Here is a 24906-nt window from a genome sequence, read left to right on the forward strand (position 1 = left end):
GGAATGGGTGTTGTGATTTGTCAAAGACTTTTTCTGCATCTATTGAAGTAATCACATGATTTCTGTTAGTTTTGCTAGTGATATGGTCAATGATGCTGATAATTTTCCTCATATGAAACCAGGCTTGTATTCCTGGTATGAATCCCACCTGGTAATATTGAATAATCCTTGTGATAGGTTGCTGTTGTTTCTTTGCTTGTATTTATTATTTAAAGTTGCAACATTGATAGTCATTAAGGAAATTGGTCTATAATTTTCTTTCTGTTTTTGGTCTTCCTAGCTTACTCATCAGTGCCATATTAGTGTCACAAAAAGGATTTTGCAGGACTCTTTCTTTGCTTAGTTTACCAAAATGTTTATATAATATTAGGATTAATTGTTCTTTAAATGTTTGATAGAATTCACTTGTGAATTCACCTGGACCTGGAGATTTCTTTCTTAGGGAGTTCATTGGTGGATTCTTCAATTTCTTTTTTTTCTGAGACAGGATTATTTAAATATTCTATTTCCTCTTTTGTTAATCTGGGAAGTTTATATTTTTTTGTAAATTTCATCCATTTCACATAGATTGTTATATTTATTGTCATAAATTGGGCAAATAGTTCCTAATGATTGCTTCAATTTCCTTTTCATTGGAGGTACACTCACCCTTTTCATTTTTGAAGGTACATTCATTCTTTTCTTTTTTGATATAGGTAAGTGGATGTTCTTTCCTTTTTTGAATAATGAAATTAGTCAATATTCTATTTTTCACTCCCTCTCGTGAAACCAACCCCTTGTCTTATTTATTAGTTCAATAGTTCTCTTACTTTCAACTGTGTTCATTTTTCCTTTGATTTTTAGGATTTCCTATTAATGTTTAATTGGAGATTGTTAATTTATTCTTTTTCTAGTTTTTTTTTTGTTGCATGTCCAATTCATTAGCTTTTTCTCTTTTTCATTGAGATAAATAGTATAAAAATTTCCCTAAATACTTCTTTGTCTGTATCCCATCAATTTTGAGATGTTTTCTGATCGTCATTCTCTTTAAACCATTGATTTTTTTCCTAAAATTTTTTCTTTGACCCACCCCTTCTGAAGAATTATTTAGTTTCCAATTTTTTTTCTTTCCATGAATTGTTACTGATTATAAATTTTTTATTGCATTCATTATTTCTGCTTTTTTTTTTTGCATTTGGTTGTGAAGATTTCTGCCCTAGAATATGATTAGACCAAGAGGGAAGGAGCCTAGACACGCCTGACAAAAAAGGGGCGTGGCTACAGAGGGCATATGGAGAGGGCAGGGATAGAGACAGGTCAGCAATAAGGGAGGGGCCAGAAAAACCTGAGCAAAGAGGGGCGTGGTAAGGGACGACTACGAGGACGGGGCTTTCATCTAGTTTCTTCCCCTAGTTTTTTTCCTGAAATCCTCCTGCAGACCCCCCCGGTACGTAACACTCCCCGCCCGCCTCTTCAGACCTTCAGGAGTCTGGGAAAGACCACATTTCTTTTCTGCCAGCGTGAGAATAAGAGAAGAGAATCTCTGCCACCCCCAGACTGTTTTAGGACCTAAAAGAGCTTGGAAGTCGGGATGCGTGAGGCCCCGGGACCCTTTTCTTTCATCCCGAAACCCCGGAGAACAAAGCGCCCTAAACTGAGCTGGGCGAGAACAGGCAGGGCGAGCCCTTTGAGATACTGGGGAGGCCCATACTGGGTGTGGAGGAATGAAGGGGAGATGCGGGGGAGGGGGGGGGAAGGGAGGCGAGGCGTGGCTTACGCTCTAGACTCTGAAGGGAGGAACGGGAGGAGCAGGAGGAGGGGAGATGGGGAGGGTCAGCCTCAAGGGGCAGGGCGGGGCCTCTGGGAAGCAGGAAGTGACGATCTCCCCGAGTCCCACCTCCGCCTCCACTTCCAAAGATGTTCCTACCTTGGCTCCTTATACCGTCTCTTAACTTCCTGTGCCCTGCGCCTCAGGCCTAGGTAATTATGAAGTGGTGGCCGGGGACTGCGGGGAAAGGGGGATCCGAGTGAGGAGGGACCAGGAGTGGAGGGTACTGGCTCCTGCACCGGAAGGGGAGGGCGGGAGTCAGAGAGCTTCACTGTCCTCCGCACAGGTTAGAGCCCGGAGCCGATTGTGGCGTGAACCTTGGCTGGCGCTGAGATCGAATTCTCCCTTTTACGAAGTCTCTTTGGGGCAGACCACCTCCCGCCTGTGCCTACTTGAGCCTAATTCCTGGATCTCCCCCCCACCCCCCAACCCGGGAGCCATTCCTTCCCCTCCCGCCAAGTCCTGAGACTCTGGAGCTGGGCTGGGCTGGCTGGGTCCAGAAAGTACTTGGAGATGGAGCGGAGTCAGACTGTCAGGGCAGGGGTGCGGATTTCCTGCGGGATACAATATATCCCTGTGGCTACTCTGGTCTCTGGCAGAGGTTGGCTGTGGCCTCCTCCTTCCTCTTCGGGATCTTCTTTCCTGCCTAGAGGGAGTGTCCAAGGGGCCAGTACAGGGTGCAGTTTTACCGCACCTTGTAAGGACCTCCTCCTGCCTCCCAGCCTCTGGGCCCCAGACCCTCAAGATCCTGCTCCACCCCCCGCCCCCCTTGGGCAGCCTCTGCTTCAATCACCCCAAGCATGCTCTATTCCAGTGTAGGGGTTAAAATTAGGAGCTGGACAAAGATAGGAGAGAAGTTTAACAAGGCTTTGTTTTAATGGAGAAAAAATAGAAAGACAGAAGAGATTTAAGGATCTATTTTAGTGCTACCTAAAACCTACTTAAAACTTTTTATATCAACCTATAAACCACCTAAAAGCTACCCTTTGAAAGAGTCTCACTAATGCCTCTTCAGCCTCACTAACTAGGCCCGAACTACACTATTAATCTCTCTCTATTTTAACTCACTCAACAAACAAAGGACAGCTGCCCCAATTCACACTCTCCTTCCATGGGATTCTCCAGCAGCCAAACTGTCCTCATCCAGAGCCAGCAGAAGCACCTGCTCTCAGGAAAGGTTAGTGAGAGGCCCCCTTTTCCCCCTTCACACTTAGTGCTTGCCTTTATCTCTCCCTGTCTGTCTTTCTGTGGTATCCCAGGGATATTGTAATCTTGAAAGTATTATTGATGAATTAATATTGGAAACTCTGTGCTCATGTACCAGACTTGTGGTCATATTATTTCTTGATCATTGCATTTAATTGGTACTTTATTAATTGTGAGCACTCTCTAATCCTACAGTGCAAAGGTTAGGAGAATTCCTGAGCAGAACATTAGCTGCCACAGGGTCGTAACTCCCACCTCGAGGGACCAGATTCCCTTCCAGGTCACATGTTTGATTCACCTCCTCTTTGATCTTGTGGTTGTCAGTTGAGCCAATGTCAAATGCTATGTATGCTGTGTCACATGTTCCAATCTAGCCTCAAACATTCTTATGCTCTTGGTGCTCTGCCTTTTTCTTTGAACCCTGAGCCAGCCTTCTTGGCTGGAGGATCTCCCCCTGGAGCACTGGGACACCCCCACCCCCCATGACCCTCTCCCAGCCCAATGGGGCCTCCAGCATGCAGTTGAGGACTTCTGGGATGGGAGAGCTCCCAGGGGGTCCTCCTGCAGCCCCTCCGCCTCTCCCTGAGAGCAGGGCTTTGGTTTGGGGCCAGTTTCCTGTCAGATTTGGCCCACCTTGGCCTCTTGGACACATCCAGGCCCTGTTCCTTGTTCTCCCTCTTTCCCCTCCCCCTCTCAGCCCTTCCCCTCTTCTCCCCACCCATACTGACTCTCACCTGCCCAATTCTCCTGAGATGGTTCAAACCCTCCCAGAAGGCCCAGATGCCCCTTTGGGTACCTCACATTCCCTCAGTGCCACCTCCATGGGTCCTGCTCTCCCCCAGCAGCTCTCTGCTGCTCCCAGCTCCCTCAGGCTATATCTAGACTGTCTGGGGGGAAGGGGAGGGGAGGGTCCCTAGGAATGAGGGGGAGGGAAGCAGGGACTGATGCAGGGGGGGGGAAGACTCCTGTCCAGCCTGGTAGGGGTGACCCAGGGGGAATTCCAACCCTGGGGTGGAGTCTTTTAGGGAGGGGTCTAGGGGGAGAGAGGGGGCCATTCCAGGGGCCCAGGGATTCCTGACCCAGGTGTCCTGACCCCCAACTCCTGCTTAGTCCTCTGTTCTTCCCTCAGACCCAGCCCTCTGGGAGGATCCCTGAGCTCTGCCTTCCTGCCCTCAAGCCCCCCTAGAGCCAAAGCCCTTTCCTGGGGCCCCTCTTTGGCCCCCAGGTCCTTGGGCAGGTCCCCATCAGGGCCCAGACCTTGGGCTGCCTGGCTCCAGTTCCCTTTAGGGATTTGCAGCCTCAGCTGTGCCAGAGGGTCCCAGGCTCCCTCCCCAGATCCTAGGAAGACCTCAGCACCCCTTCCTGCTCTTTCCCCAGCTCACTTGCACCCAGGAACCCTTGAGCCTCTCTAGGGTCCCTGCTCTCCTTGCCAGGAGCTCCCCTTCCCCATGCTTCCCTGCTCCCCCTTCTGGCAGAGCCCTGAGGCCCCTTCCCTGCCAGGGGGTTTAGATTCTGCCTGGGCCCATCCCCTGTGGTACCCCAGGCCCTGCTGCCTTGTGGGGGTCTGGGAGGGTGGGAGAAGGGAGATGGCAGACAAGGCAGAATACAGGGAGGGGGCTCAGCTGCCCCTTCAAAAACTCTTCTCTTCTCAAGCTGCCCCCTCTTCTGCTGGAAGCAGGCCTGGCCCTGGGAGACTCCTGTGGCCCCTCACTCCGTGGAGATACCTGTGGGGCAGCCTCAGGCCTGGGAAGAGAAGGGAAACCCTGGGCCCCTCTGGGTCCCTTCTCCCTGCCCAGCTCAGGGTGCAGAGGCCCAGGGCCGGCCCCAGGAGGGATGGGGCTGAGCCAGATCCTGAGCTGGGAGGGAGATCCAGGCAGCTTTCTGCTCAGCTCCCAGCAGGAGCAACTGGCCCAGAGAGGGAGCCCAAAGGCAGTGAGGAAGATGGGCTTTTCTACACTGGGAAAGAGGGCAGGGAGGGCCCCAGGAGGGGCTCCAGGCCAGCTCCTGCTGCTCAGAAGGCCAGAGAAGTCAGACATTCCCTGGGCCCAGGGAGGCCTGCTGGGAAGAGCTTTGTCTGGAGCTCCATTGAGGGGCCATAAAGTGGGGGGAAGGTGGGGAGCAGCAGCCTGAGTGGGAGATGAGACTGGGAATAGATGGAAAAGCCTCCCCAGAGGGACTCACTGTGCTCCTTTGCTGCCTCTACAGGGAGCCTGGAGTGCCAGGGATGGCCTTGGAGAGGGACAGACTACCAGTCCAGGTAAGTGCATTCCAGGCCCAGATGGGAGCCCCTCAGCCAGGAGGCCCTTCCCTGGCTCTGAGCCAAGATGGGCTGTGAAGCAGCTCCCTCCTTCCTGCTGGGCCCTTTCTGTCCCTCCATCCCAGGCAGGAGGAGCAGCCCTCCTGGCTCTCTTCTGGCAGGGATTCCTTGGCCCGGGGGCTGCTCAGACCCCCAGAGCTCCCCCAGGCGCTGCCTCCCAGGCCGGAATTCTCCCCATCACAGGTGAGGGCCCAGGATGACCTTTGACTCCTTGTTCTTCCCTGTCTGGGGCTCCTGTCTTATCCTGTCCTCTGCTTGTCTGGCTCACTGCCAGCCTCTTCCTTTGCTGCTTTTCCATTGTTTCCTCTGGAGTCCTGTCTGTAGCAGAGCCTGAGGGGGTCCCCTGCTCTGTGGCGTCCTCAGGGAAGACGTTGTCTTCCGGGGCTGCTCCCTGGCTTCTGCCTCAATTTCTCGAGTCTTCCTGGGTCCCTCCAGCTCCTTCCTCTCTCCTATTCTTAGCCCAGCTCAACCAGCGTGGAGGAACATCCTGGTGTTGTAAAGATAATTTTAGGATTGTGACCCAATCTAAATTTATTTGGTCGCCAGAGAAAATCCCAAATAAAATACCCAAGTCAGTTTTGAAATTTATGGTGATTTTAATTAATAAAGAGGGAAGGAATTAAGGAGAAGAGAGAGAGAAAGAGGGTATAGGATTCATCCCATCTGGCCTGTGCCAGGGGGAGTTCAAAGATCTCCACCAGGAGGTCTTTGAAGAAGATTAGAGGCTTTCCTAAGAGGATAGTGTTTGGAAGGTAAAGGAGGAAAAAATCAGCCTAAACACCAAGAGAGCTCAGTGAAGATGCCTCACCTGAACTAGGTACTAAGCTTCTCCCAGTATAGTATCAAGGAAAACTTACCTTTAAACCCAGACAATAGTTGCCACCATGCCAAGATGCCGAAAAACTCAGCAAGCTGCCACCAGAGCCACTTCTCCGTGGAAAGAGGCCAGAGAGAGGAAGTGACGTGAAATATATAGACCATTTTTTTATCACTTTCCTGTGTCTCACATGTACCAATGGTAGCTTAAACTTGACTTAGGACAGCCCAGGGATCTGTCAGTTGTTTCTGATTTGTCATTTGCTAGTGCATGTCTGTCATAGGACATCCTCCTCAATACTTAATCCTTAAGTAGGGGTGTAGACATTCCTTTTTTGTTAGACTAAGCAGGGTGGAGTAAATCTAAAATTCACAGTGTGTGCCAGGCACTGCTTAGCCCAAAGGAAGAGAGAAGCCATTGGCCACCCTCCAGCGCCCCCCCCCCAGTCTGACTGAGGAGAGCCCTCAGCAGCCATGTCCAAACCACCTCTGTGGGGGGCGGGAGGCCTTCTGGAAGGGAGGCTCTTAGGGTTCTGAAAGATCATTGGTTACCCTGGGGAGAATTCAGCTGGGACTGGAGGGAAGCTCTGAGACCAGAGACAGGTGGGAGAACATTCCCTTCAGAGAGACAGAGAGGCCCTGAATCAGGCCAGGGAAGGCAGCCAGGAGGCCAGTGTCCCTGGGTCAGAGGAGGAGTTTGGCTAAGCATTTGTGTCCTTGAACTGCAAAGTAAAACATCTCTGAAGCACCCTCTTACGCTTGTCAATTTGGCCATTGTTCCAGAAATAGAAAACGATCAATTCAGAGATGTGTGAAAGCTGAGACTCTCATGCATTGTTGGTGGAGTTGTCCATTGATTGACCACTTGGGGAGCCATTTGGAACTTTTCCCAAAAGGCTTTCAAACTACATACCCTGTGATCTAGGCATGTATCCCAGAGAGATCCCCAAGAAGGGGAGAGAACCTATTTATACAAAGATATTTATATAGCAGATCTTTTTGTGGTAGTAAAGAATTGGAAATGGAGGGACATTCATTAATTGGGGAATGGCGGAACAAGTTATGGTGTGTGATTATAGTGTAACTCAGTTGGCTATGAGGAATAACAGGCAGGGTCATTTCAGAGAAACCTGGGAAGCCTTCCATGAACTGATGCAAAGTACAATCAAAAGCAGAACATTTTTTTTGGATAATTTTATTTAATTAGTTAATATAGAATATTTTTCCATGGTTACAAGGTTCGTGTTCTTTCCATCCCCTTCTCCCAACCTCCTCCCATAGCTGACAAGCAGTTCCACTGGGTTTTCACGTGTTATTGATCAAGACCTATTTCCATGTTATTGATATTTGCACTAAGTTGATCTTTTAGGGTTTATAACCCCAATCATATCCCCATAGACCCAAGTGATCAAGCAGTTGTTTTTCTTCTGGGTTTCTGCTCCCACAGTTCTTTCTCTGGATGTGGATAGCATTCTTATAAGACCCTCAGAATTGTCCTGGATCATTGCATTGCTGCTAGTAGAGAAGTCCATTACATTCGATTGTGTCACAATGTGTCAGTCTCTCTGTACATGCTCGTTTCATTCTGCAACAATTTCAGGAGGTCATTCAAGTTCACATGGAATTCCTCCAGTTCATCCTTCCTTTCAGCACAATAGTATTCTATCACCAGCAGATACCACAATTTGTTCAGCCATTCCCCAACTGAAGGGTATCTTCTCAGTTTCCAATTTTTTGCTACCACAAAGAGTGCAACTATGAATATTTTTGTGCAAGTATTTTTCCTTTTTATTTCTTTGGGCTACAAGCCCAGCAATGCTATGGCTGGATCAAAGGGCAGATGCCACAGGCTGGGGTCCAGCCCCACTCGTAGCTCTAGAGGGTTTTTGGCAGGTGGAGCAAATAGGCAAAATGAGAGAGGGAAGGCAGCTCTGTGTATGTGTTTCTGCCTGGGACATGCTCTGCATGAAGTGGCTGCTTTGCTTTGCCCAGGTTTGGCCTCTATATTTAAACCCATTTCCTTGGCACACAGATACATTTTTCAACATACATGTTTGAGTAAAGATAATTGGATAAGTGATACATTAACTTTTTTTTTTTTTAAACCCTTACCTTCCGTCTTGGAGTCAATACTGTGTATTGGCTCCAAGGCAGAAGAGTGGTAAGGGCTAGGCAATAGGGGTCAAGTGACTTGCCCAGGGTCACACAGCAAGGAAGTGGCTGAGGCCAGATTTGAACCTTGGACCTCCCGTCTCTAGGCCTGGTTCTCAATCCACTGAGCTACCCAGCTGCCCCCAATACATTAACTTTTAATAAATTGTTTGATTAACATTCTGAGGTCATTCTATACATTTGTATGGTAACTATTGATTTTGACAGGAAACACAGAAGTTCTACACAAGACAAATGATTTTGTCACAGTTGGCTTAATTTTCTCATTAACCTGTGAGCAGCTTTGAGCTTACATTGAATCAAGGAGAATCACTTATTACCTTTAATAAAAATAGATAGGGGGAAGCTGGGTATCTCAGTGGATTGAGAGCCAGGCCTAGAGACGGGAGGTCCTAGGTTCAAATCTGGCCTCAGCCACTTCCCAGCTGTGTGACCCTGGGCAAGTCACTTGACCCCCATTGCCTAGCCCTTACCACTCTTCTGCCTTGGAGCCAATACACAGTATTGACTCCAAGACGGAAGGTAAGGGTTTAAAAAAAAAATAATCAGTCAGAAATTCTAGAGACAATTCAACAATCATAGCAGTGAGGTTGAGAGATCAGAGAGGTACTGATTCAGATTTAATAGTAGGCTGATCATTCTTAAAGGTTTACTAGGGATTGTCTCAAGGGGAAGAATCAAGTCAATGAGGATTGAGGAAGCTGGATGTACCTGTACAAGTCTTTTCTTATGAGTGATTTATGTACTGACTTTAGGAGAATGAGTTTCTGTACAGGGGGAGTAGGGGATATTCTGGGCTTGGCTTATGGGTACAGCTTTTGCTGGGAATTACGTACCTGAGCAAAAGTTAACTCATAATAGTCTTTTGGGTTTGATTTTGTGAGTCTAATCTTTTGGTGATATTTTGGGGAAATAATGTGCAAGCATTTTGTTCTTATATTATTTTTCTGAGACTAGGAAGAAGACAACAATCATGTCAATTTCATTAATAAGGGATGTTGTTGAGAGAAGTCATGCAAAGGAGGCTAAGTGGGCAATTCCATCCTACCAAAGAGCCACTTTGTGACATCTTGGCTTTCATGAGTGACCTTGTCAAGACGTCTTGGCCTGATAGCTCCCAGCAGGTAATCTTTTAGCACCCTTTGGGCATGGTTACAAATTGCCTTGCAGAATGGTTGGATCAATTCACAACTCCACCAGCAATATATTAAGTGTCCCAATTTTGCCACATCCCCTCCAACATTTATTACTTTCCTTTGCTGTCACGTTAGCCAGTCTGCTAGGTGTGAGGTCATGAGTTGTTTTGATATACATTTCTCTGGTTTTAATAGATTTAGAATACTTTTTTATGTGCTTATTAATAGTTTTGCTTTCTTTATCTGAAAATTGCCTTTTCGTGTCTCTTGCCCATTTATCAATTGGGAATGTCTTGATTTTTTGTACAGTTGACTTAGCACTTTATAAATTTGAGTAATTAGATCTTTTTCAGAGGTTTTTGTTATAAAGATGTTTTTCCCAATTTGTTGCTTCCCTTCTAATTTTGGTTACATTGATTTTGTTTGTATAACCCCTTTTTAATTTAATGTAATAAAAATTATTTATTTTACGTTTTGTAAATTTTTTCTAACTCTTGCTTGGTCTCAAAACCTTTTCTTTCCCAAAGATGTAAAAGTATACTATTCTGTGTTTACCTAAATTACTTATAGTTTCTTTCTTTATATTCAAGTCATTCACCCATGAGCAGTTAATGTTTTTCCAATTATTTAGGTCTAGTGTTAATTGTGTGGAAAGTGTTTTTTAGTTGTATTCATATAGTTCCTGTGTTTATCTTGGCAAATATATTCCTAAGTATTTTATATTGCCTAGGGTATTTTTAAATAGAATTTCTCTTTCTAACTCTTGCTGCTGAGATATATTGGAAATATATAGAAATGCTGATTTATGTGGGTTTATTTTGTATCCTGCAACTTTGCTAAAGTTGTTGATTATTTCCACTAGCATTTTAGTTGATTCCCTAAGATTTTTTAAGTAGACCATCATATCATCTGCAAAGAGTGATAGCTTTGTCTCTTCATTGCCTATTTTAATACCTTCAATTTCTTTTTCTTCTCTAATTGCTACTGCTAGTATTTCTAGTACCATGTTAAATAATAGAGGTGATAATGGGCATCCTTGTTTTACACCTGATCTTATTGGGAATGCTTCTGATTTGTCCCCATTGCAGATGAAGTTTGCTGTGATTTTAGAGATATACTGTTTATTATTTTTAGGAAAGGCCCTTCAATTCCTGTACTTTCTAGTGTTTTTAATAGCAATGAGTGTTGTATTTTTTCAAAGGCTTTTTCTGCATGTATTGAGATAATCATGTGGTTTTTCTTGGTTTGCTTGTTGATATAGTCAATTATGTGAATGGTTTCCTAATATTGAACCACCCTTGCATTCCTGGTATAAATCCTACCTGGTCATAATGAATAACCTTCGTGATCACTTGCTGGAGTCTTTTCTCTAGTATTCTATTTAAGATTTTTGCCTCTATGTTCATTAAGGGGATTGGTCTATAGTTTTCTTTCTCTGTTTTTGACCTGCCTGGCTTTGGAATCAGTACCATATTTGTGTCATAATAGGAATTTGATAGAACTCTTTTGCTTATTATGTCAAATAGTTTCTATTGTATTGGGATTAGTTGTTCTTTGAATGTTTGATAGAATTCACTTGTGAATCCATCTGGTCCTGGGGATTTTTTCTTAGGGAGTTCTTTGATGGCTTGTTCTATTTCTTTTTCTGATTTTGGATTATTTAAGTATTCTATTTCTTCTTCTGTTAATCTAGGCTGTTTATATTTTTGCAAATATTCATCCATATCACCTAGATTGCCTTATTAATTGCCATATAATTGGGCAAAATATTTTATAATGATTGCCTTAATTTCCTCTTCATTAGAGGTGAGGTCTTTTTCATCTTTGATACTGTTAATTTGGCTTCCTTTTTCCCTTTTTTTCATTAGATTGACCAGTACTTTGTCTATTTATTTGTTTTTTTTTTAAATACCAGCTTCTAGTTTTATTTATTAATTCAATAGTTCTTTTACTTTCGATTTTATTAATTTCTCCTTTAATTTTTAGGATCTCTAATTTAGTTTTCATCTGGGGATTTTTAATTTGTTCACTTTCTAGTTTTTTTAATTTACATTGACTTCTGCCCTCCCTAATTTATTAATATGTGAACTTGAGGATATAAATTTCCCCCTGAATACTGGTTTGGCTGCATTCCATAGATTTTGAAAGGGTGTTTCAAATTGTATAAATGGAGATTTTGAGAGTTTGGATTTCATCCCCCAGAAGTCCCTTAGTATTTACCAAAATTTCCTTTTCCTGCATCCCTCCATTTTGGGTGGTTATATTTAAGTGGGTGTAACTCCTCCCCCTTCTCTCTCTGGGACCTGCAACCTGGCTGAAGTCAGGCAGTTCTTTTGTTTTAGTTATTATTAATAAAACTTTATAAAATATAATCATTTAGTTATTGATTATTAATTTAAAACCCCACATTTTGGCAATCATTAAGGGATTATGAATTCTCAAAAATTTTTGAGCAGATAATCTTACAGTAAAGATAGTAAGTTTGCTCAGTTGCTGCCCACCCTGAGGGTCCAGTGACAGGGTGTGCCTGCTCCCTTGCCCTGCCCTCCTGCCTGCCACTGCCTGTTCTTTCTCCTGTCCATCTGCTTGGCTAGCATTCCTCACCACTCTCCACCCAGCTTGGAGCCTGTGAATCTTAAAAATTCTCAGACCCTACTTCAGAAGACTTGGTTAAGACCATTCCCCATTTAAACAATGAAGGTACTTGATCAGGAATGTGGGGACTCTACTTCACCATACTTAAGCATGCCTTAGGGGAATATAAAGTTGTAAACTCCTTGCTGAACAATGAAAAGTACTTAAACTCATACTTATATTAAGGCAAAAGTTCTTAAGCTCTGCCTGTTTTTAGATCTAATACAAAAGTGTGCTAAGTACCTATAAAGGTCAGGCAACTTGTGAATTTACAAGGAGCAAAGAGGTGAGAACTTACTCAGAGGTTTTTTCAGGTGTGAACTTAATCAAAAGTTTAAGTCTACTTAGGTGTGAATTAAGAATGGTCTGTCCTTTGGAAAACATCTACTGTGATTGGTAGATGTGAGAACTTAGGGGAGGTGACATAGGAGAAAATTCCCTTTAAAAGGAGGTCAAAAAGAGGGCTCAGGAGATTCAGCTGGGAAAAGCTGAATTAGAGGAGGCAACTGACCAAAGCTGCCTTGAAGGGCTTGATGGCTGAACTTGATTGAGCTATCTGAAGTTGAACTGGTGTCTCTCTGAACACTAGAATCTTGCTTAGGACAAAATCTTGTGGTGAGTGGATAAATGACTGAATGATCTCTCTCTTAGGGTTTTCAGCTTAGGCTGGCTCATGCTGGCCTAGCCTGGTCTATCCCTTTTCTTATTATTTCCTTTTTCTCTCTCTCTCTCCCTTTCATTAATTCCTCATTTGTATTAATTAAAATCTCTATAAAACCCAGCTGACTTGGGTATATTTAATAATTGGGAATTTTTCCCTGGCGACCACTTTATATTTTGATTTAAATCAAGACACTGTCTTAAAACCATATTTCTGCGGCCACAATTTAAACCAAACACTTTTAAATGTTACAGTTTATGACTCCACTATTTTAATTGTTACAAGCTTCCTCTTGCCAAGACCAGACCTGCCACAAGAACCTGCCAATCCCAGCCATTTTTTTCCACAGAGGGTGACGTATAAAAATCTTTTCTGCACCAATCCCTTTCCACACTCCACATCTGTGTTTCTAGCCTGCAATAGTCATTTTTCAGCATGGAGAAAAGAACCCCACACCTTCTAATTTTCAAGCAGATTTTTTTAAAGCTGATCCTGGACTCCTAGTTTAGAAGACTGTTACTAAAGATTTTTCCCTGGGAGGGCATTCCAAATCTGTATATTTGGGAATATTGGGGAATAAGCCTGTTTTTTTGTCCTTCTTTCTCTTGACCCCAAACACCGAGGAGAAGTATTTTTTCTCTCATATGCAAATATGCTATTGTTTTCCCTCTAAGTTTTGCTTCTTTCTGTTTACTCTTTAAACAAACCACATTCAGTGTCTTTCAGGAAAAATGCTATTGCAAAGAATGCTTGAAACTCTGAAACAACAGTTTGAGTTGGTAGAGCTAAAAAGTGCAGTTTGAATCTGCTAAATTCTTTTCCTGGTAATTTTTATTTTCATTGGAGATTTACCACTTTACTTCCCTCTCCTAAAGAATATGCCACAAACTAGGTTGCTTAAACTACAAACCAAATTGAAATATTTTGACAATGTTCTAAAAGTCTTAAATGCTCTCAACATGCAGAGTGGAGATTCTGCCCTGTGCTTCGATGAGAAAATTCCAACCTGACAAATGAGATCTAAATGGATAATAAATATGGGGGGAGGGGAAGAAAACTTTAAAAGAGATCTGGAAGTTTCTTGTTAACTATTTTGAGTTCATTCTCCTCCTATAATATAGAACAAGTCTGGCATTACTAAGAAAGGATTTTGCCTGCACCTTCTCATTTGTCTATATTATTGTATTTACTGATTTTAAATTTTTTAAAGTTTATCTGTATTAATCTAGTCAGTACCTTTCTGTAATACTGAATCATTTTAAGTTACTATGTTTTGCTTTTATTGATCTTTAATTTGTACTTTTACCTCTGCCGAAGAACAAAATATCACTATACAAGCCCATGAACATCTTGCCTAAAACCCTTGTCACTAGATCCATTGAAGATCACGTGTTGTCACATAAATGATGGGGTCTAAAGAAATAATTTTACATAACTAGTGGTTTCTGAATGGATGATATTTTATATTTATATTATAAAGAATGTTGTATTAAAGGTAGAGAAACAAACACCAGGGTTCCCGACTGGTGGCAAACGATCAGTCAAAATAAATAACATAAAATAAATAACAAACGGAGGACAGCTTAATCATAACAGCCATGGGATTGCTTTGCATCTGACAGCTCCTCCACTTTCCCGATGTCTGATCTTTATTTTTATACCTATTCTCTTGGCACGCATATACACAAAATCAAAGAGAGATAATTGGAAAAGTGATACATCAACTTTTAACAAATCACTTGATTAACATTCTATATTCTTGTATTGTGATTACAGACAGAATAAAGGTTGCACACAAGATGAATGATTTCTGTCACAGGTGGCTTGATTTTCTCATTACCCTGTGAGAAGTTTTGAGCTTACAAACAATCAAGGAAAATTACGTATTGCTTTTTAATAAAATGGAATAATTAATTAGCAGTTCTTAGAAGACAATTCAGCAATCATATCATGGAAGCTGAGGGGTCTGGGAACACAATTCAAATTTAGACTGGTGGCTTCTAGGGAGTTACTGATTTGTGTAATCAAGTCACTGAGGCATATTGAAGCTTAGTGTACCTGTACTGTACCTGTACCTATTGTATGGGCCTCTATGATTGATTTGTGTGCTGACTTCATGAGAATAGGCTTCTGTATGTGGGTAAGTTTTTGGCTTGGCCTGTAACTGCAGTTTCACTGGGAATTATGTACCTAAGTAAAAGTTAACCCATGATAGTCTTTTGGGATTGGGTTTGAGGGTCTGATCTTTTGGTGATGTTTTGGGGAATTAGGGTACATGTGTTTTGCTCTTGCGTTGTTTCTTTTGAGAGTAGCGGGAATAATAATCATGTCAATTCATAGGTAAGGGACATTGACGAAAGAAGTCATGTAAAAGGGGGTTGGGTGGGCAGTCATCTCGCCAGGGACCACTCTGTGGTCTCCCTGGCTACCACACATGACTCTGTCAAGGCGTCGTGGACTGATGGCCCCCAGCAAATAGTTACTGGTAAATAGGATCAATAAGTAAATGATACGAGATCAGCCCAGCCTTTTCCAAGGGTAGGTCACCCTGGGCTGCATCCTGAGGCCCTGAGCTCTCTCCAGAGCTCTCTGTACATATTCTCTCCTTTCTTTTGCCTTCCACAGTGTTATGAGTAAAAGTGGATCTTGGGACTTATTACCAGATTGATGAGCATTTATTAGTAAAGAGTTTGAGAGAGGCAGAAAGAGAGAGAGGTCTCAGCCTTTCTAGGTCTCATTCTCAATTCAGTTTGCTCAGGCTGGGCTTGGCAGAGATCAAGAGATCAGGAAAGCGCAGAGACAAACCCCCCAGCCCAGAGAGCCAGTTACTTTGGGGGTGGGAGGTACTAAAGCCCCCTCTCCTTCCCTCGCCTGCCTTTTACATTCTCCAGCTCCTTTCTCCCTGGCTGGGGCTCTGGCATGTTGATGAGTCTCACACTGATGCTAGTTGTACTGGGACACAGCAATAGGGCAACAGACATGTGACTCTTCAGCTATATCCCACTGCTGGGGCCCTTGGGATCCAAGCTGCAATGAGGGTCCCCTGATATTTCCCTTCACTCTGTAGAAACTCCTTGGCTTCCTTCCATAGCATTATAGAGCTGCTTTTCTCAAACTTCCATTGAGCTCTTTAATGACTCAGCTTCAAGTACTGGCTCTGACACTGACAAAGGGTGGGACCTTTGGGCCCTTCCCTTCTCTGTGGGTCAGTTTCCTCCTGTAATTGACCAGAGGTGGGCTCCTTCATTGTGATGTGACTTACAGCCCTCTGTGCTCTGACTTGGGCTGCTCTAGGAGGCCGTGACGTTCAAGGATGTGGCTGTGGACTTGACCTGGGAGGAGTGGTGCCTCTTGTCCTCTCCCCAGAAGGAGCTGTACAAGGAGGTGATGCTGGAAAATGCCCGGAATCTGCTCTCTTTGGGTAAGGAGTCCTCTCCTTGCTGCCTGAGATGGCCATCCAAGGGAATATTGCCCTCCAGCAGCAGTCAGGATTGGGAGTAATTTTCAGTCATGAAGAAGGGATGAGGGCTGGTATGCTGAGTCCCAGAGATAGGGCCCTATTGCTGCCTGGTTCTTCTGTAAAAGGATGTTTGAATTGTGTAATGGGACCTTGGGGGTTCCCTTTGGTGCTCCTGAAGTCTGAGATCAAATGTGTGTTGGAGAATCGCAGAAGTGGAAGTAATCTCAGAGCTGATTTCTTCTTACCTTGCCCTGACCCAGAATTGTGTCTTCCAAACCCACCTGGGAAAACTATTCAGGAGGGTTTTCCTCCTACCTTCTTCCCCTCTAGAGTGGATCTTTTTTAGGGATCTTTTTCTCTTTAACCAGCATAAACTCGTAGCTCAGTTTCCCAGGAGATCAGGTTTGTCTTTAGTCTTCCCTCTAATTGCCAAAAGCCTCCAGCAGAGCCAGTGAGGAAGGAAGGGAATGGATGAAGAGTTAATAATGACCTACTCTTGGCCCAGGGCTCTGCTCAGGGTTTTCTCTGTAATATTATGGCACTTCTTCCTCACCTTCATCTTCCTAATTTAATGACACAATTACCTCCATTTTACAGATGAGGAAATAGATTGGATTAAGTGGCTTCTTCAGAGACACCCACATAGGAACTGTTTTTTTTTGTGAAATGTAAACTGGGACCTTCTTGCCTCTACTCCCAGGTCTCTATAACCTCCCCTTCTAGATGCCTTTCATTTCCAGATAGTGGAAAACTATGGACTGAGTCCAGCCTTCTCTGAAGAAAATGCCCTAGAACCTAATGTTCTGATTCCAGATTGGTTCCCTGATCTTCTCCCCCCTTCCCATCTCACACTAAATACTGCAGAGACTCTCCTCCAGGAATCCCAGTAAGCCTCCTGCAGGCCCTGCTTGCCCTCCTCTGTGATCGTCAGGATGAGTAGACTGGCTGAGAGACAAGCATTGGGCCCAAGGAGGATTGTTGAGTTATCCAAGAGAGGAGGTAGATATTCCCCAATAGAAAAATCCAAGAGGATCAGAGGGGTATTAGGGAGGGAGGATCAGGCAGGGTGATGGGACAAAAGCTGATCCCTTGAGGTCCCTGGGTCTTCAGACTGACCCAGAACACTGACCACTTGGACCCAGTGTAGCAGTTTCTGCCAGGAGTTTCTTCCCAGTTTCTGCCAGAATGGACCAGAATGAGATAGGAGGGAGTGGGACTGTTGCTCATTCCAGGTCCCCTAGCAGGGTAACAAGCCAATCCTACCCTGGGCTCCTGCATTACAGACACCGAGGGGATGAGGGCAGATTCCTGTGGGAACCTCATGGAGAGAGTGGTGTCATTGGACTCCCAAAACTTTCCCTAAAGAGAACTCAATGATGAGTTTCTTTACATGCTCTTCCCTGATTGATTCTCCCTTGCCTAGGTGTTCCAACTCCCCAAGAAGATGTTCTCTCTCATTTGGAGCAGAGGGAAGCCCTATGTATGGTTGAGCAAGAAGGCCTGAGGAGCTGCTGCCCAGGTAAGGGAGGGGAATAGTGGTGTGGAAGAGCCTGGGTGACCAGGGGCTTCTATGTGCTCTGGTGAAGCCAGGACTAGATTTGGGAGCAGGAGGACCTGACTTAGAATTATTATTCAGAGGTTTTAACAGTGTCTCCCTGGGCAAGTCACTGAAACCCTGAGCCTCAGTTTCCCTATCTATAAGATGAGGCTATTGAACTCCATTTCATATCTTTTTCCTTCATTGGATCAGCTTGTGACCCTCTAAGAAGTCAGTATTTGGGACTGAAGGGCCTGGAAGTCTCCTGCAGGTTCCAGAAGGGCTGAACTTATCCCTTTTGAGCTCTTTAGTATCCAGAAACATATATGAGTGCTTGCTCTGTGCTGCATCCTGGGCTAAGTTACAGAGGACATAAAGGGTTGCAGTGGACATCCCCACCTACATTGATCTCACGCTGAAGCAGACGACAACAGTTCTATAGAAGACTTCTTGATTATAAAAATAATACACTCAATGAATTGATTATGGTTATAAACTGATTAGATACTTTGCTTGCTGTGCTTACAAAGTATCTTCAGCTTATATAAGTGAAGGGAAGGTTGTAAATGAACTTCTCTTCAGGGCCAGGCAAAAGGATGCTAAGGAGACTCTTGTTATACAAAAATAAACTATTTTTTGAGAATATAAGGATATAAAAGGATTTCTAACTCTAAGGGATTCTAACTCCACCCAAATTAAACTCCCTGCTTTGGCAAGGAATTGCTTCTTCTGGTTCCACACACTACACTGATCCTCCTGATTTGACTAACTGAAATTTTCCCTTTTCTACAATAAACTAACACTATTATCCTTATAAGAAGTATATAATTCTTAACTTTGTCTCCAAGTTATAAAAGTAACAAAGGCCAGCTGGCTGAGCCTCAGAAAGAACCAAGTTAGAACTCTGAGTTGGCTAAGATAGAGTCCAAACCAAAGTCCAGGTCTTTCTTTGGTCTTCTCAGAGATAAAACAATTTATAAAACAGCAATAGTCACTCGTGTTTCCCTAGTTGGAAAGGAAAATCACTTAGCTCTTTCAAGTTTTCCCCTACTTTCCTTCTATTTCAGACAGTGAGGAGAGAGAAAAAAGAAGTTGTTACCTGCTCCCCAATTCTTGGAGAGAAAGTAACTGCTAGAGATCAAGTGCCAGAGAAAAACCTTTACATCTTCCCCACAAACTGTCAACATTTGAAACTGACACTGTCTCAGATCTGTTTCAAATAGCATTTCAAATATCTTTATAAGATTCCCAGCTCCAGGGCATCCAATTACAAGAGGGAAGGCTCTGAAGGGAAGGAGCACTAGAGGAAACAGGTCTAATGGAGGGAGGGGGCCTGGGGCTTCAGGAGATCCAGACTGAGGATTCTGGAGTAATGTATAGCAGAGAAAACAAGGGAAAAGTACTGGCACAACTCACTGCAAATGGCCATCACTGGCAGTTTAGCACTGAACCTGAGGACAGATATTGGTTAGTATCTCATGGGGATAAAAAGTTTAAGTTAGGGTGTTTGGAGAACTGGGGAGAAATGGTTTATTTGTTCCCAGATGAAGAGAATCATTAGCTCATTTGTGGGGGAAAGGCTGAAAATGAAAGAACAATGGGGGCACTGGAGGGAGGAATAGAGGATCTTAGATGTGGAATAAGATGGGACTCTTTGAGCATGAAAATAGATTTTCTTTAGCTAGGAGAAGAATGACTTTTTCCTCTGATATTGAGGCCAAAAAGAAAAAGGAGGCAGCTGAGCTGGGTGAGATGTGGAGGATAGGAGAGCTCTGCAGAGAAGTCCAACTTTTATTCAGTGAAATATGAGGCCAAGTTCTCAGCTTAGAAAATAAGGCAGGTGGTGGGAGGAAGGCATCAGGGAGAGGTGGAGACCAGGGAAATCTTTGAACGGCTGCTGTGGTGGGTATCAAAGGGAATCCATGAGTGAGATGTCACAGGATTGCCTTGCCATGGTGAGGACCCAGATGAGATTAGAGAGCCTCAATGTAGAATGGAGCCAGGCAGCTGGTTTCCTGGTTTTCTTTCTCTCCATTGACTTGCAGCCTATTAGGAGGAATGAAGACTGCTGCCTTACTTGAAAGAGATCCAAAGCTAAGCTTTTCCTAGATCATCAGCTCCAGACCCTTTCCTGGTCTCTGGGGCTCAGTCTTTGTCCTGTTCTTGGACAATCAGGTGACCACGGCAAATCACTTTACGGAGATGAGATCCTAAAGTGAGCCTCTGGGATCTTAATGATTGAGTCTACTCTAGTTCCAATGAAGTTACTGTTGACTGATGAGAAATAAAGGCAAGAGAGATACAGAAACAAGGCTGAGGTCAAAGCTTGCATTACCTTCCAGGAGAGAGACAGAATGGTAGTGTTTAGGCCTTACATGATCCCTGGGCCCAGTCAGTAAATATGTATTGAATAATAAATAAGTTCTAGGAATTTTGCTAAGCCCTGAGCATGCAAAGGAAGGGAAACACCAGTCTGGGTTGTCCCAGAATTCACAATCTAGTACCCAGACATGGAGGTGGTTTAGAAAAAAACAACAGATCCTGAATCTCAGATGATCCAGGGAGAAAGGGGTATTGAGGAATTGGAATGCATTTAATTCAACAGGGAAATCAGGAACTAGAGGAATGAAGAGAATGACAGTTTAAGGAGAAAAGCAATCAAAGGAGGAAATAATCCAAATTCTAATGATAAAAATAGACATCACCATTTGCATATGGCCACTAGTATGTGTCATATACTTTATTAATGTTATGTCATTAGATACTCATAGGAACCCTAGGAGTCACGTGATATTATTTTCTCTATGTTATAGTTGAGCCCCCAACCAACAGAGGTTCTGTGAGTTGCCCAGGCTTTAAAAGTCCTGGCAAGTTTCTGAGGTACAAAGAGAATGCACCACCAACTGTATTGGGATTTTTAAGATTATCATGATAATGCCAGAGTCTATATGAGGTGGGAAATAGGAAGATAATTGTTCAAGCTTCCTTACCCATTTCCTTACAAAAGAATCATGAACTAATCTTACTTTATCAGACATATTTAAACATGGGAAATACCATGTTTTTGTTTAAACTGTATTGAGTAGAAGGATTTTATTTTAGTGTTAATAGATATTTATAGGAAAGTAATGGTTACTCTCAAGGAGTAGGGAATAGAAACAAATCTTTAATGCCTTCAATAAATGCAAAAGAGAGTGCTGAATTTCTTCATTTGATCTCAGATACTGACAGGAAAAAAAAAGGTCAAATGCAATCATGAAGGGAATGGGAATTACATGATGCTTATAGAGAAACTAGATGATAAAATAATAGGAATATTTAGTCTACATGCATCCAGTGATGTCATACCTATGAAGAGAGGATTGAATGTATAAATAATGGAAACAAAAGCAGAAAGATTGAAAATGAATTGTCTAGCACTGTGTACAGAGCATGCCTAGCCACAAGATTTGGTCTCAGCTGCCAGGATTTCCGGTCAAGTCACTTACCCAGATTTTCTGAGGTCATGGTCTGAGTTAGGAATGTAATAAAGCTAGTCTGTCCAAAATCCCAGATTTATTATGAGGAGCCAGTGAGATCACATGGGAGGCTCTTTGTTATTTAAATTGTAGTTTAGATTTGATGTAATGGCATTTTAAATAGATTTATTGTGCCCACTTAAGTTGGAAGACTTTTCTTCTCACCTTAGGAAAAAGAATATAAAGCAGTTTATGTTCTGATAATGGAGAAAAGGAGACAGTTATATATGTGTATATGTCACTATATATGTATGTTTTACTGTTTGTTTCTTTTAGAAGGAGAGATAAGACCCAAAATGAAGGTGAATCCAACAGATGTGAGTCTTCCTGTAGAAAAAATGGACCTACAAAGATTCATGAGTGATGATCCCGATAACATTGCTTTCAGAGAATTCTGTGTTGTATCTCAAAATTCAACTTATATTGAATATCAAAGAATACACACTAAGGAAAAATCTAGTGAAAGTAATCAGTGCAGAAAGCCTTTTATGCAAAGGACCAATCTTGCTGGATATCAGAGCATCCACACTGGGGAGAGACCTTATGAATCCACACAATGTGAAAAGATATTCAATCAGAGCACTTCCAGTCTTCCTCTACATCAGAGAGTCCACACTGGCAAAAATCTTTTTGAATGCAAGGAATGTGGAAAGTCATTCAGTCGGAGATCCCATCTTGCTATACATCAGAGAATCCATACTGGGGAGAAACCTTATGCATGCAATGAATGTGAAAAGACATTCACAAATAGCTCCAGTCTTTCTGTACATCAGAGAGTCCACACTGGGGAGAAACCTTATAAATGCAAGCAATGTGGAAAGGCATTCAGTCAGAAGTCCCATCTTGTTATACATCAGAGAATCCACACTGGAGAGAAACCTTATGAATGCAAGCAATGTGGAAAGGCTTTCAGAAGGAGCTTCGAACTTGCTGTACATCAGAGAGTCCACACTGGGGAGAAACCTTTTGAATGCAATCAATGTCAAAAGATTTTTAGACAGGGCTATGAACTTGCTGTACATCAGAGAATTCACACTGGCGAAAAACCTTATGAGTGCAAGGAATGTGGAAATGCATTCAGTCGGAGTTCCAAACTTGCTGTACATCAGAGACTCCACACTGGGGAGAAACCTTATGAATGCAATGAGTGTGGAAAGACATTCACAAATTGCTCCAGTCTTGCTGTACATCAGAGAGTCCACACTGGGGAGAAACCTTATGAATGCAAGCAATGTGGAAAGACATTCAATTGGACCAGCAAACTTGTTGTACATCAGAGAATCCACACTGGGGAGAAACCTTATGAATGCAAGGAATGTGGAAAGACATTCACAAATAGCTCCAGTCTTGCTGTACATCAGAGAATCCACACTAGCAAAAGACCTTATGATTGCAAGCAATGTGGAAAGGCATTCAGTCGGAGATCCCATCTTGCTTTGCATCAGAGAATCCACACTGGGGAGAAACCTTATAAATGCAAACAATGTGGAAAGTCATTTAGTCATAAATCCCATCTTGCTGTGCATCAGAGAATCCACACTGGGGAGAAACCTTATGAATGCAATCAGTGTGGAAAGACATTCACAGATAGCTCCAGTCTCGCTGTGCATCAGAGAGTCCACACTGGGGAGAAACCTTTTGAATGCAAGCAATGTGGAAAGATGTTCAGACAGAGCTCAGAACTTACTGTACATCAGAGAGTCCACACTGGGGAGAAACCTTTTGAATGCAAACAATGTGGAAAGGCATTTAGTCAGAAATCTCATCTTGCTACACATCAAAGGATCCACACTGGGGAGAAACCTTTTGAATGCAAGCAATGTGGGAAGACATTCACATATCATTCCAGTCTTGTCCTACATCAGAGAGTCCATACTGGAGAGAAACCTTTTGAATGCAAGCAATGTGGAAAGACGTTCAGACAGAGCTCCCATCTTGCTGTACATCAGAGAATCCACACTGGGGAGAAACCTTATGAATGCAAACAATGTGGGAAGACTTTCAGACAGAGCTTTGAACTTGTTCTGCATCAGAGAATTCACACTGGGGAGAAACCTTATGAATTGAATCAGTGTGGAAAGATATTCACAAATAGTTCCAGTCTTGCTGTACATCAGAGAGTTCACACTGGGGAGAAACCTCATGAATGCAAGCAATGTGGATAGATGTTCAGACAGAGCTCCCATCTTGCTGTACATCATATAGTCCACATTGGTGAGAAACCTTAATGCAAGCAGTGTGGAAATGCATTCAGAGCTTTGAACTTGCTCTATATCAGAGAGTCCACACTGGGGAGAAATCTTATGAATGTAAGCAATGTGAAAAACCTTCCAGACAGAACTTTGAACTTGCTGTACATCAGAGAATCCACACTGGGTAGAAAAGTTAAGAATACAAGCTATGTAGGAAAATGTTCTTATGCAGCTACAGTCTTGCAGCTGGCATGAGTCTGAACTTGTTTCAGAGGTGAATATTGAGGGATGGAAACCATTGAGTGCAAATAGGATGGTAGGTGGAAAAAAGCAGAAATATTCAAAATCATGAGATGAGGGCAGAGTGATGTCTCCTGCACTTCCCCCTGGACTGCTCCCCTGGCCAGCCCAGACAAAGTAGAAAGCCACTGTTGCTTCCTGAGATGAGATTTGTGAGTTAGTGGGCAAGAAATGGTTTTGATAAACTGAAGCAAGAGCAGATATTAAACCTCATCTCTTTCAGTTTTGTTGCTGGCTGGACTTCCCTGTGAGTATGGCTTGAGCGCCCTAATGGCAACCACAGAATAGCAAGCTAATTGGAACAGTGAGAAATTTATATCTATTTTTCCATCTCTTCCCCCTACTAACTTACAATAAATAAAATTAATTTAGGGCCAGTCTCATAATTATTTATCATACTTTTCATCACAGAAACCACCGACATTCACCCTTAGCTCTCAGTTTTCTCAAAATCAGACAATTCTCTCTACTATGTCATAAGCTCTCCTAAGATTAGGTCCAAATGGACATATGATTTAGACATAAAGTGTAATCCCATAAACAAATTAAGGGAGTATAGGATAGTTTAACTTTCAGATCAATTTATTCATAATGGAAGAATTTGTGACTAAGAAATATATAACATTAAAAGCTGTAAAATAGGTAATTTTTATTATATTAAGTTCAAAACTGTACAAACGAAACTAATGCAACCAAGAAAGGAAAAATGTATAGAAAAAATTTTTTTTGCTGTATAGAAATCATTTGTAATTAGCATCATTTCCTATATAAGGTTTTCCCAAAAATTCCTACAAAGTAAAAATTAAAAGGTAACAAATGATATTGTAGACTTCAAAAATGAAATAAAATTATTGACATTCTAATGATTTCCATTCAGTTGAATGCATTATCAAAATAATTATCTTACATAGAAAATCACACATCTATCATCTTGACACTCTGGACTGATTACATTCAGAGGCCAGAGTTACATCACTGATACAATTATACTTAGTTCTACACTATCTAAACCTATCACATATCAAACCCGAGGCCTATTTTGCATAAAGCTCTATGCAACATATGTTGAGAAAATTTATCACAAGGCCAGACTTCCAATAAAGCTGTTCCCTGCTCATATAAAGAGCAGAGACACTGAGTCTTAGTAGAT

General features: G+C 42.9%; 2 protein-coding genes across 10 annotated transcripts in view; both read left to right on the plus strand.

Annotated features, from left to right (window-relative positions):
* LOC103104114 (zinc finger protein OZF-like) overlaps positions 1-24906 on the plus strand; it is a 122851-nt gene that overhangs the window by 69037 nt on the left and 28908 nt on the right. The window lies entirely within an intron of this gene.
* LOC100619024 (zinc finger protein 883-like) lies at positions 1772-24616 on the plus strand. 9 transcript variants are annotated; one of them, XM_056812408.1, is made up of 7 exons: positions 1772-1959; positions 2094-2984; positions 5219-5270; positions 9276-9442; positions 16044-16170; positions 17633-17728; positions 21541-24616. In XM_056812408.1, the coding sequence occupies exons 4-7, from the start codon at positions 9314-9316 to the stop codon at positions 23427-23429; spliced, it is 2241 nt and encodes a 746-aa protein (XP_056668386.1). In that variant the 5' UTR covers positions 1772-1959; positions 2094-2984; positions 5219-5270; positions 9276-9313; the 3' UTR covers positions 23430-24616. The 9 variants fall into 9 exon arrangements, with proteins under 9 accessions (XP_056668386.1, XP_056668376.1, XP_056668393.1 ...); XM_056812398.1 differs by having other exon boundaries at positions 2889-2984; XM_056812415.1 differs by having other exon boundaries at positions 2933-2984.

The sequence above is a fragment of the Monodelphis domestica genome, chromosome 1, assembly GCF_027887165.1.
Source record: "Monodelphis domestica isolate mMonDom1 chromosome 1, mMonDom1.pri, whole genome shotgun sequence".
In the NCBI taxonomy this organism is placed as follows: Eukaryota; Metazoa; Chordata; class Mammalia; order Didelphimorphia; family Didelphidae; genus Monodelphis; species Monodelphis domestica.

Bases quoted from the DNA above. Each gene is read 5' to 3' on its own strand.
- LOC100619024 (XM_056812408.1), top strand. From the start codon at position 9,314: ATGTTGTTGAGAGAAGTCATGCAAAGGAGGCTAAGTGGGCAATTCCAT. The intron at 9,443-16,043 runs GTAATCTTTTAG...GGGCTGCTCTAG, and splicing joins GGCCTGATAGCTCCCAGCAG to GAGGCCGTGACGTTCAAGGA. The intron at 16,171-17,632 runs GTAAGGAGTCCT...TCCCTTGCCTAG, and splicing joins CCGGAATCTGCTCTCTTTGG to GTGTTCCAACTCCCCAAGAA.